At 38.0% G+C, this 13,590-nt stretch overlaps 1 protein-coding gene across 1 annotated transcript in view; it reads left to right on the top strand.

Moving 5' to 3' along the window:
- itga8 (integrin, alpha 8) overlaps positions 1-13,590 on the top strand; it is a 55,511-nt gene that overhangs the window by 40,287 nt on the left and 1,634 nt on the right. Inside the window, exons 22-29 of the mRNA XM_079468751.1 lie at positions 816-895; positions 4,046-4,126; positions 4,332-4,437; positions 5,172-5,330; positions 7,361-7,474; positions 8,344-8,457; positions 9,527-9,628; positions 10,724-10,846. Of these exons, the coding sequence (XP_079324877.1) occupies positions 816-895; positions 4,046-4,126; positions 4,332-4,437; positions 5,172-5,330; positions 7,361-7,474; positions 8,344-8,457; positions 9,527-9,628; positions 10,724-10,846 (879 nt within the window). The remainder of the gene's footprint in view (positions 1-815; positions 896-4,045; positions 4,127-4,331; positions 4,438-5,171; positions 5,331-7,360; positions 7,475-8,343; positions 8,458-9,526; positions 9,629-10,723; positions 10,847-13,590) is intronic.

Raw genomic sequence — 13,590 nt, 5'->3', positions numbered from 1 at the left:
TTAACAGCGCTTGTTACTCTCACCCATCTGTTATGAGGGGGCTTTGTAGTAAAGACGCTTCCCGCCTGGGGAAGCTCATTTATGGGGCTCCAGAGTTAGCACATAGCCTTTAGCTAAAGAAATGGCCTTCATTATCCGTCCCAGCAGCCATTATCAGACTCATACTAATGAACTACAACATATGGACACAGTTAGAGAGAGAGGGGGGGGGTTAGTGAAATTTTACTATTTGTTTACGAATGAAGGGTCTAGTGTTCAGAAATGTTTCAGCAGAGCAGGAAAAAACAACCGAAAATGGCTTTTTGAAGTAACTGCTGACAGACTTTAAAACATATCTGAGGAAGCAATTATTTGGAAAATACGTTACGTAAGTATGATCTTGTGAAAGCTGTTAGACGTTAGTGTACATTAGCGCGTTTGGCAGATGTGTGTACCCGAAACAAGTGCATTGAGGCTGTATCATGACCTCAGATACAAACCCATGTTTGCAGTTGCGAGCACCATTCTTTACCAATTGAACTACATGAAGCGAATCACGTGAATTCTTTCTACAAAATTTCGGGAATGTATGTGTGTTTGGGTTTGCATGTTGTTTGTTGGGGGTGTAAACGCGGTGAGAATGTCCAGACACACCACCTCATCATCATCAGAACCAACATGTAGGACGGCACAGTGTTAATTGTGGTGGGTTTTTCCTGTATTAGACAGTGGGGGGGGGGCTCTATTCTGTTTTACTGAGCACTTACAGATGTCCCTCTTTTGAAGTGTTCATGTTTTGCTTTATTCTCTCTCCCTCTCTCTCTCTCTGGCTTTAGTTGTCGGTTGGTTTACGGTTTTCTGTGCAAAGGCTAGAGGATGCCCCCCCAACCATTGGCTTCGAGCTACAGATACACAGGTACAGTCAATTTCACTGTTCGTTTTACAACATGTCACAATTAAAGCAACCATAGGAGTATAGTAGTAGTAGTAGCACTATATTTACATTTAAGTATTATTGATTAAATCAAAGTACATCCAAGCTTTATTATTAGTGTTCCCTGAGTCCCCAAAAATTGACCCTGTTTGCATCATGCGTTATTATTTGAGCTTAGGCAACATACTCTACAAGAGCGTTGGGTAAGGATGTTTTGTTTTGTGTGTGTAAACATCATAATTGCTTTCCGTCACTTTGATGTATGTTTTGGGAAGTCTTTTTTTAAGCATGTGTGCCAAATGTTGGTTTTTATGGAGACTTTAGAACAGGAAGCTGATGAGTAGGGCTGATAAGATGACCTGGGATCGGTCACCGTAAATTGATAGGATACTTAAAGAAGCCCATAACCCCTTGAATTTAAAATGGATGTTTTTTAAGTTCCAGGAACACAGAACACATATTGATGACTCACACTGCACTCGCTCTTTTGGTGTTATAAAATGAGGAATGGGAACATCCCTCCCTCAATGCCACCTACTTCTGTCTAGCAATAATAAGTAACAAATGTTGTCTGTGGCTCTGATGTAAGCTGAATGTTACTGCCTTTAAGAAAAATGAAAGGATGTTTAATTTGAAATGTACCATCCCCCATTTTATAATGGGAAGAAAATCTGCACTCAATTCAAGTCAATTCATTAAGATTTTAATGTCTTTTTTTTGTCATCTCTTGTTTTGTTTTTCTGTGCCTAAATTATGTGTTTATTGGAAAAATGTTAAGTAGTACTTTGATAACTTTCTATATGCAGGATATCTTTAACATTTAAACTGCTACTTCTCCATTTATTTTTCACTTCCCCCTTGTCCTTAACAGAACATGGTTATGTCCTTGGCCATGTCCTGTTAAGGACGGGGCAAATTGTATTTGTTAAAATAACACTTCTCACTGTGATGTCTGACACACCCACACAGGAAGAGATTTTTTATGAGAACATAAGTTAGTTTTGGGGTGTTGGGGTGTTAAGACTGCGGGCTGCCCTCAGGGGCAGTATGGGGTTTGAAGGAGGAGGGGATATTTCCCTTAGGGTTTAATCACTGAACCCTAAAGTCAGTTTTCACCAGAACTCAGAGCAAGGTTAGGTCAAACATGTGTGTGGATCCGTTTGTCTTTACATGTTCATGTGTCTTGATCATAAGTAGGTTCATACTTGTGTGTCTGTGTGTATCAATGTCTTTTTAATGTGTCTTTTTTTACCGTGTGTGTGTGCGTGCGTGTGTGTGTTTGTGTGTGTGATAGACATCCCCTGAGAATAGAAAAATTTTCTGGTGACTAATGTTAGCCACATGTTGCTCTGCCCACTTTGATTTTTCACCTTGAGACAGCATACGAATAAGAGACCTAGAAGGCATAAGATAGAGAGAGATTCCAGGTGCCGGGCAGCATGAGAGATGTTTTGTCTTTTGTCTCCTTTAACGTTTCATCTGTGTGCCTGTTTTTTTTCTTCAAATTATGCTATAAAAATAAGAATAGATTACTGTATGCTATCATTAAAAACAAAGGGTGGTCGTACAATAAGAAATTCTGAAATACTGTTCGTGCCTGGAGTGCATGATTTAAAAAATTATCAAAATTCAATTCAGTTAGTCATACATGACTTGGGTTTAGATTCCCTTATAATGCATATATGGAATGAAAATGTCATATTTTTTCTATTCATGATTTAGTATTTTAAAAGGATCTGGGTCCTGAATGGGTGAAACAGGATCGTATATGAATTCAAAGATTTTGCCATGTTTCTCCACACAGTGAGTTTTATAGCATATAGTAAATCAATAGCTTTGTAAGCCCTGGTTATTCATTGTTATTATTCGTAAAGTCAGAGTTTTTTATTTTAATATTAATAAAAATAGAAATGTATTAAATAATGTATCCCTGGCCATTCCAGCCCAGTGTAAATCTAATTTCAATAAACTCAAACCTCAAAAATGACATGAAGTCATCCAACAGCAATGTGAAAGACTGACTGCATGACAAGATACATTAAAACTGTGATAAAAAAAGGATATCACATAGAAAAGTAATATTTAAACTTTTTTAAATACATATAAATATTACTGTTGTATTGCTTAAAAGTGAAGATGAATATTCTTTGTACTATTTGAGGTCGCAAAAAATAAATGATTGTTTTTCTCCACTTTCCATTTCTACAAAGAAAATGCAAATAAACAATACTTTTTTAAAATTTGGCAGTAATATTTTTTTTGAGAGATAAATAGTAAATTCAGAGAAACTGAATATAATTTTGAAATGGTCGCTTCATTTTATATATGTATATGTGGCTGTAGGGTTTATGTGGTTTCCATGCACAATGACCGTCGAGACAGTTGACTTGTGGAACTCTGGGAAAGGGAGACACTTAGCTGAAGAGAGTATTGTTCAATGTTCATCTGCTCTTCCACACACCCTCAATTGACTGTCAAAGAACACAGACACCGCCCCAAGATCACACATGGAATTGTTCAACAGTCGAATCTAAACTATTTACAAATTTAACTTGAAAGTCAACATCGCTTTGATTTTCTCATCAATATTTTGAAGGGTGCATGGCATTACTTTCTCATACAGTCATGTGTGTATGCATTTCTTTTGAATAATCTCATTTTGATAATACAGCATCAAACATTTTGTTTCTATCTTTAAAGATTATTGTTAGGATGCAATGCAGTACTTTTGTATCGAGTTGTGTCTTTAATTTGTTGCAGCTGGGTGCGCGAGAGCAATTGAAGATTTTAAAATCCCTAACAAGATCTTAAATTGTCCTAAATTACTTCAGATTTCTAAATAAATCACAAAGATTTGACACTTTGAATTAAATGATCATAAATGCCTAAATTACTTCCTTATAGTGACCTATAAAGTGTACACTTTAGTGACTTTTAAAAAGGCCATTTGTGAAGTCATTAAGTTTCTTTTGAATAAAATGATTCTGTCGTGTCCTCTTCATGAGAGCAAAACCTCTGTGTCTATTAAGAGCTGTATTTCAGACATATAATTCAGAAACACTGACAATGACTGTAAATATCTCTTTAAATGTTTCTTCTACTTTCATTTATATTATGTTTTATTCTCTACAGCTCTAATAGGGATAATTCTAAAAGTGCTCGGGTGAATTTGACTTTAAGCATTGCAGCGAGAGCAGAGGTGGAGATCAGAGGGTGAGCATCTCTCTCTGTTTCTTTCCGTTTCAAAGGGATGAAAATAACTTATTTGATTCAATTATTTTACGTTAAAAAGTATATTAGTCAGCATCAATATAACTGGGCATCTGTGCGCATCACAACTGTACAAAGTATAATGAAAATCATCTCTCTCTCTCTCTCTCTCTCTCTCTCTCTCTCTCTCTCTCTCTCTCTCTCTCAGTGTGTCTCACCCAGCTCAGGTTGTTCTGCCTTTCCCTAGATGGGAACCCAAAGAGAAACCTGTGAGAGAGGATGATGTTGGCCCTCAGGTCCAACACATATATGAGGTAATGAATAAACAGACAAACATAGTATAAAGTACTGCTTAAATCATTTTAAGAAAATAAAAACGGACAACAATATCAGCAAACCATATTCCTATTTATAATGATGTTTGTTTTTGTGAAGTCTATTGACCTCTTTTGCTGTGAGAGGGCCTCACTGAACAACATTTGTCCTGCGGCTATTCATTTTTTAATTGGCTATAATGTTGGCCAGACGCTGTACAGATGGTTCCTGTTAGGAGCAGCTCTCGCTCTGCCGTGTTCACCTAATGCTAATTTTAGCCCAGAGTGTCTGATTCAATGTATTAATGTTCAGCAATTTATGGAAATTCTTCCATATTGAATACAAAAACTGATGAACCATGTAAATTGCGTTTGGCATCAACAACAGCATTTAGTAAATGTAGTTTTACTATAGTAACATTAGTAACACAATAACATTTTGGTAAAAATATTTTGCTTGTATTTAAAAGTAATGCATTACTAATATAATAAGTCAAATAATTTATTGGTGGAATGAGAGAATCTATTACAATTTTTGTTAAACATACCATCATTTTATTTTAGAATAGTTACATTGACTGAACCGCTTTAATGTGGAGCCATTTGTATTTTTATAGTATTACAAATACAGTTGTTTTACAATATACAGTATTACAAATACAGAATTTTATGCAAATAATACAGTAAATTATATATCCAACCTATATTTTCTGTATTTCTCTCCTCTGTTCCAGTTACATAATAAAGGTCCAAGTTCAATAAGTAGGACTGTGTTGAAGGTGGGTTGGCCCAGTCGGTACCGTAAGGAACATCTCCTCTATGCCCTTCAGATCATTACAGACGGACCTGTTCAATGTAACGTCAATGGCTCCCTCAACCCGCTAGAGCTAGAGGTAGCACATACAAACACATTCTATCTCTTTATCCAAATTTTTCTCTCTTTCTCCCCGAGGGTCTCATTCCTAAAGACAGCCAAGATCTTTCTAAATGCAGATGTGATCTTAGCTGCTCTCTGTGACCCCTCAGTCTCCAAATTACACACAGCTGGAAAAAGCCATCATTTATTCACCCTCACGTTGTTCCAAACCAATATGACTTTCGTTTTGTTGTGGTACACAAAAAAGGGAATTTCAAAAGAATACCAGGGTCACTGTTATCAACAGTAAGGACTGGTTCAGGGGTCTCATTTATAAACATTGGTACGCACGTTTCCAGTCTCGTTTTGTGCGTACGCAATTTTTATAAATGAAACCCCTGAACCAGTCCTTACTGTTGATAACAGTGACCCTGGTATTCTTTGGAAATTCCTTTTTTCCGCGCCACTTTCCACGCAAAGGTTGTGATCTATTAAAAGCAAACTTGACAGGAGAGTGTGCACACCTGTTAGTAAACTCTGACCAATGTGTACTCACATTCTGCAGACAAGGGGTGACACAAATGGTAAGTTAGTGAACTCAAGTTAGATTGCAGGAAGGTAATGTGATAAAAACTATTATAAGCATCAATGCCTCACACACACTTAATTTCACCTCATATCCGTTAACGTTCCACATTATCTCGAAGATTAAATCTGCAGAGTTATTTGCGCTTGTATTGAGTGATGTGCTACACAGTGCAAATAAATAACAAAATATATTAATGATGTGATTTTAATGAAGTGTTAATGATCAGTCTAAATTAATATTTAATACTAATTATAACAATTATTCATTTGTAAATCGCATTGAATCTCGTGTGTGGCCATTTGAGATTCGTTACGGAGAAAAAAGGAGGGGAAAGTTTGGTAGTTTTACATACATTTTTTTTATTTTCCTATGGCATCTGATAGTGGTTGGACCCAGAAACGGTATATGTCCATTATGGTGAGCGACGTCAGGTTAAACAAACGGTTTGGATGCCAGGCGTATTAATATATGAATCAGCATTCATAAGGGACTTTGCATTGACTATTAATGGGAAAAAAGGTGTGTACAGGGCGGGGTTTGAGGATAATTCGCGTATGCACACTTGCAAGGTGAAATGTGGTTTATAAAGTGGATATTGCTTACAGGTGCTGAATGCATAAATGTAGGTTTTATAAGTCTGAATATTTTTTGGCGTGCACTATTTTTGGCTTTCGGGTGCACGTACACTTTTAGTAAGGATGCTACGAACTATTTTACAAATGACCCCAGATCTGTACAATAGCTTTGTGTGAGGAAAATTTGGTTATATACCAATAAGCTTTCTCTTTTGGATTATCAGTCAGTCTGTTTCATGAACAGATCAGACTGCCCCAGACCTCGTTCACATTTATTGTATGAAAAACATTTCATAGTCTTTGGAAGTAAGGAAGGGTTTGGAACGACAGGTTAGTGAATGATTTTCGAATAAACTCAGCTGAAGATATTGTCTTTTTCCTTTTAAGATATTTTCTTATACACACACAAAGCTAATAACTTGTATTTATTTTTCTCCGGTTGCTACATCTCTCTCCAGACCTCTCTCTTTCTCCGTGTCTCTCATTGTCATGAATCTCGTGTTTCTGTGAACTTTTACTAATGGGCCTCAAATAAAACTCTTGTTTTTGAACAAAGAGAGAGATGAAGTTATTGTGACCCATCTGTTCTTTTAACTGGACTTTATTAAAGTTCTTCAGATTTCATGCGCTGTCATTACAAAGCGTCACAACCCCTGCGTAAAATCTCTGTGCCTTGTAACTGATCTGCGCTCATGCTGAGTTCAGAATTTTAACCACCTGGACTGATATTAGAGCTCTTTTCCTGTGAACCTCAGAGATGAGAGTTATGCTATATCACAGCTTTGGCTCACAACTCTCTCTTTAATTCTCTTCATCTCTGTGTCTCTCTCTCTCTCTCACTCACTCTTATTTGAGTATTAATTTAAATGTACTGCTTTGTCTCTCTCTTGTTTGCACACATAGACCTCCACTCTGCAGGACACTCCAGAATTGCTGGGATTTCTAAGGAACAGCAGTGGCCCGACACGCCACAGACGATCTGTTTCTCCATCCCAGAGCTACAAAAGCAAGATCCTGGTACATATACACACATTACACACTCGCTCATAGACACCCATGATAACACACAAATCCCTTTAACGGCATGTCTACGTGCCCTGTGGGAACAGTCTTATAGATGTGACAGATAGACTCCTATGTTGATCTTGACATGTTTTGAAGACCTATTTTGACCTCAAAGGGTGAGTTAACCTGTAAATCTCACAACAGGTTATTCATATTATGCTTATTGTCTCTCTTGAAGCGTCTCTTCAGGGGATTATAGTGTGTGTGTGTGTGTGTGTGTGTGTGTGTGTGTGTGTGCGCGCAAAGCAGCTGGTATTGATAATCATAGTCCATCAGACCTCAGAAAAAGATAAGACAGGGTACAGGTCAGAGGTCATCTCATTGATGAATCAGCTGCATATATACTTTTAAACATGATCATTTTATTCACTGTTATTGTACATTTAAGCAATAAAAAACATCCCTGACAACCAACTTTTAAAAAACAGGATCAGTTGTTTAAAATCTGATCTTTTTGTTTTCTGCGTATAGACGGTTTCATCCCATGCACGTGCCTGGCCCAAAGTTAAAGGAAAAGTTCATCTTAGATCGTACAGATTTTAATCATCCACATGATGCTCAACATGTTTCAAGACCTCCCAGCATCTTCTGAACACAAATAAAGACATTTTAGGTGACATTCAAGAGATATTCAGGCCTCCTCATAGACATCATGGTTATATTAGACATCTCATAGACTATGACCGGATGGACCAATTTAACTCATGTTTTCTGGACCTTGACAACAACCATATAACCACAGCTATGACAGAAATAAGATCACATTTCTAAAGAGAATGTGGACGATGAGATCATTCATTTGTATGTGTGTTTGTGTGCAGGACTGCTCTAATATAGTTTGCCTGATGGTGGAGTGCATTGTGGATCGCTTGGATCGAGGGCAAAGTGCAGTGATTAAATTCCGGTCTCGACTCTGGGCTCACACGTTCTTGCAGGTATTTGTCTTGCCGCATTCATTCCGTCACAAAGAGGGAACGTATGTGTGTTTACATATCGGTTCCTTGCTGAGAAGACCATCTTGGATGTGATTTTCCATGCTGTGCCAATCTAACTTATGGTTCAGAACTTGACCTCTTTACACACCCTTAAGGCAATTGGAACCTGAGTTTCATTCTTCTGCAGAATACAAAAGAAGATATTTTGAAGAATGTTGGTAACCCAACAACACCGACCCCGATTGACTTCCATTGCGTAGACACAAAACTGGGAGATTTCTCAGAATACCATCTTTTCTGCTTTAGTAAAGAAAGGTTTTTAATGATATAAGGGTGAATAAATAATGACAGAATTGTTATTTTGGGGTAAACTTTCTCTTTGAACAGCGGTATCACGGAACAGGTTGTAGCGATGAAACTATCCCATAAACATTGGCTATGTAAACTGTCCCAGTGTTTTTAGATGTTCTCGTGATGGTGTCTCTGTAAAGTCCAGCTTCATGCCGAGGTGATTTTCACTTCTTAAATCACTGTGTGATCAAAGCCTCTTGTTAAGTGACATTTATATACTCACAAAAAAGATTTGCAAGTGTTCCCTTCTCTCAAATTAAAGTTCACGGCCACCCTTTCCACTCTGAACACAACAGACCCTCGCGCTCAGATGTTCGGGTGGTGTCCAAACAGTTGACATCATCCTTGAGTCACTCACCTCAGACACCTAAGTCACATGACACCATAAATAAAATGCCTTTCATCTTATCTCCAGAGAAAAATCCAGAGAAACCAGACACACGCACGAGAGCACATACACACGTGTCTGAGGGACAGTAGTGCTCCGTACGTGTCTGTCTGTTACTCTATGATCCTAGTTTAAAGGAAGTGTTTTGTCGCTCTTTGACCACTGCTCCTCTGTAAACCCCATTCATGCTGAAACCATTACAAGCCAGCGTACTCTCAGACTACAGCATGTGCGTTCTGTTAATATTAATCTGCCGGCCTCCATCCTCAGCTCTCAGGGATGTTTCCATGTGTGTTGAATTTACACTAATCCAACGTTTTCCTCTCACAGAGGCAGAATGACCACTACACGCTGAACTCCACCGTGTCTTACCAAGTGACAGCCATGCCTTACCGGATCAAAGTGAATACACTTCCACAGCAGAGCAAATCAGTGAGTAGTCGTGTGTGGATGTAGCCTTGTTTTTATATCCCGGTGGGGACCTACACCAGCTCATGGGGACTCGTGTTGCAAAAGCTTGTAAATCGTACAGAACAATATTTTTTGAAAATGCTCAAGGTTTTCTATGATCTATAGGTTAAGGTGTTGGGTTAGTGGTAGGGGATCAAATATACAGTTTGTACAGTATCAAAATAATTGCGCCAATGGAATGTCCCCCCGGAGATAATAAACCAGACATGCGTGTGTGTGTCTGCATGCGTGTGTATGTTGAAATTGCAGAAAGTTGCAAAAAAAATGCAAAGAGAACATGTGGATTAGAGTGAGAAAATACAGGAAGAATTATGACTGGGGTTAAGCTTTAATAAACACTGCTGAGATCAGTATGTTTAGCTTCAATAAGGAAGGTAAGGCAGGTTTGTGGGAATTTGAAGCAAAGGGTAAATTCTCGTTTAAGAGGACGGGAAATGAAGAGACAGGAAATGTTGCAAGTGAGATTAAAACCATCTTTTTTAGGATCAACGTATCAGTACTGCTAGGCCATGACTCCAACAGTTGTTTCCGTGTAAGAATAATATTAACTCTTTCTAGCTGGGTTTAAAGTCATAGTTCACCCAGAACTACTCGTTTACTGCTCGCTCTCTTGCCATTTCAAACCTGTATGACTTTCTTTCTTCCACAGAACATAAAAGAAGATATTTTTAAGAATGTTGGTAAGCGAACATCTGGGGTACCCATTGACTTCTATTGTATGGACACAAAAACAATGGAAGTCAATGGGTACTGCCGCTCTTCGGTTACAGCAATTCTTTTAAATATCGCCTTTCGTATTCTGCAGGAGAAAGACAGTCATACAGGTTTGAAATGACAAGGTGAATAAATGATGACAGAATTTTTCAGGTGAACTATCACTTTAATCGGCATAACAGAATGTCTTCTTTATATAGTGAACAGTCACAGAAGAAAGGAAATTAAATGATAAACAAGAGATAATAGGGAAGCTGTCAAACGGATTTAAGTGTGTTAATATAAAATTCTCATCAGCGTTTATCAAATATTCATGATATTTTCGTTTGTGTGCGTTTTAAGATCGGAACATTTGTGGTGTGGGCGATTCCTGATGTTTCCTTTGCCATTCCCTTGTGGGTGATCATTCTGGCTATATTACTGGGACTGCTGGTGCTGGCTGTGCTTAGCTTAGCGATGTGGAAGGTAGGTGGACCTAACACACACACACACTGACCCCATCAGCTCCCCACATGAACACAGTAATCATGTCTCACATGCAGCTTGCATTTTTACTTTTATTCACCCTGTGTAAACAAACACTCCAGGCATCGAGCTCATCTGTACCAACGAAAAAATGTATGGCCTCAACATGTGTTTATGCATGTGTTCACGTTAGCAATTCCTCAAGAGAAGCAAAATAGCTCTCCATATCTACGTCTCTGCTTCAGTGAAATAGCAAAAACACAGGAACTACAGGGGGTTGACGTGGGGGGGGGGGGTGTAGATGGCTGTTCAAGATAAAGGGAAAGAGTTGGTCAGGAGAAGGAAGTGGAATCGGACGTTGGAGGAAGCGAAGTCAAGAGGTTTAAGAAAAGTTGTGAGAATTTGATGGAAAAAAGTGGCTAATCAGATTAAGAGATAGCAGAGAGAGAGAGGAGGGAGGAACAGGCTGTTGCTGTTGGACATTAATGAGGCGGTTTTCGATGTTATCAGTGTTTTGTCTACAGGGCTGTTCTCAGGCTCCTGATAGGGTCCTCGTGGAGGGCATCTGCCCTGCTTGGCTATCATGCATAAAAACACAGAACATTACAAAATTTCTATGTGTGCACAGAAAGAGAAAGTCAATCAGATGTTATACAAGATTTTAAATAACCTGTGGTTCGAGGTTAAAATTCAACAGTATGTTTTAAAGAGAGTGTCATACACATTGAGACAGTGTTTTTCAATCAGGGGCCAGGGCGCAATAGGGAGCATCCCGCAAAATTTCAAGGGGACCTCAAGATTACTTAAAATAAATTATTTAAAATAAAACATATACAATATAATGAAATAGAAGCCTAAACATAAGCTAAGCAAACTAATAGTCATTTATTTTTAATACCAAAATACTAATTTCTAGTAATTCCAAGCTCTATTGTGGACGACGGGGAGCTTTGGAGTAAAAATGGTTGAGAACCAATGCATTAAGATAATATAACAGCTCCCCCTTATGGCAGTGGACAAATTATGTACATCAGATTTGAGGTTAAAGGCCCGGTTTCACAGACAAGGTTTAGTTTAAGCCAGGACTATGCCTTAGTTGAATTAAGATATTAATGTCTCTTTTATAAATATGCATTATTAGAATACATTACTGTTGTGCATCTTGAGACAAAACAATGGCACTGATATATTTTAAGTTATACCACGGGGCTGTTGAATGCTTCAATCTGATTGGTTGACAAAGTTTTATGGGTATGCAATAACTTTCAGTAAAATGCACACCTATGAGGGGGTTCCAGGTCTGCTGACCACATTACAGTTCCATATCACATCGCCATATTTACATAACAGAAATGTTATAGTGTAGCCTAGGCCATCACCGCACACAAGGACCCTGCTCTTGATCTGACGTACAATGTCAAACTTTACTGTTAATGGAAACGTGTGCAGTTTCATTTCAATAAACAAAGTATTTAAAAAACAAGAAATAGGCCTACACATACTGAAATCTAATAAATAATAAAACTAAATAGAAAAACAATGAATCTTTAATAAACACTGATAGCGTTTTCCTCTTCATGATGCTGATAACAAATAAATGTTGATAGACCTACTCTTTCAAACGTTTGCGTGATTTTTTACTGCTGAACTATACGAGGAATATATAATTTATTATCACTGGCCTTTGTTACATTACCGCAAACATGCAGGTGTGCCGTAGGCCGTAGGCTACGTGTCGGTTTTCATTACACTTCTGCGTCGTTGTCCGCGTCGACAGGCAATTGGCTCGAAGAATCGGCTCGTTTGCGAAGCATTAGCAGTGGCACTAGTAAACGGTCACTTTTGTAGCAGCGTGAGATGTTAAATACAGAAGAACAAATCATTTATTTAGATATTTCATTCGGAAATGCGTTTGAGTAAACATGATGCTATCGCTGAGTTTTTTGACCTGAGGGAGGGGTTCAAACAGACCAATCGGCGTTGAGTTGAGGCATTATTACATTTGTGGCTCAAGCTTCCAAGTCAGTTCGATCTAAAGGAAATTAGATGCTCATGTAAGTAGGCCTACCATCAACAGCATTTGAAAGACGACATCTTGACAAACATTGAAATTAAATGTGGTCATGTGGTGTGGTAACCGTGGTATAAGCGGAATAATTGACTCTGGTCCGTTCCATTATTCGAAAGTTTCAAATAATTGAACGGCCCGTCGTCAATTATTCCTTAGATATTTAAGGGCAAGCTATATTCAGTTTAGACGGGTCAAACATTCATTTAAGTCATTCATTTTAATTTAGCTTTAAGCCTTGTCTGTGAAACTGGGCCTTTATGCATTTATTTTGGTTCAAAGGTCTGGGATCTGATTGAAAATCTAGAATCCTCGAAATCAACTAAGTTTTAAAGTGGAAGTAAAACAAAGAAATGCAATGTGTGTAATTAAAAGTAGAATATGAAATATTAAAGATTCTGTATTTCTTACAGAGAATACAGAGCCACTAAGCAAATGCATTGACGATGTTAACTAAAATTACATACTGTACCAAAGTCTAACAAATTCTCAAATGTGTTCATTTTCACAAAATGTTCAAACTCATACAACAGTATCCATATCCAGAAATTGTTTGGTTTACATGTTGACTCGTTGATCTCCACTAAGGAAATCTGTGGTCTTAAATGGGCCAGTGTCTTACGTCTTTCACAGCACATTTGTGCAAGTGCGTGGACAGACAAAACAACGGAAATAA

The sequence above is a fragment of the Barbatula barbatula genome (genome assembly GCF_947034865.1).
Source record: "Barbatula barbatula genome assembly, chromosome: 12".
Classification (NCBI taxonomy): Eukaryota; Metazoa; Chordata; class Actinopteri; order Cypriniformes; family Nemacheilidae; genus Barbatula; species Barbatula barbatula.
This window is presented reverse-complemented; position numbering and strand designations above follow the sequence as displayed.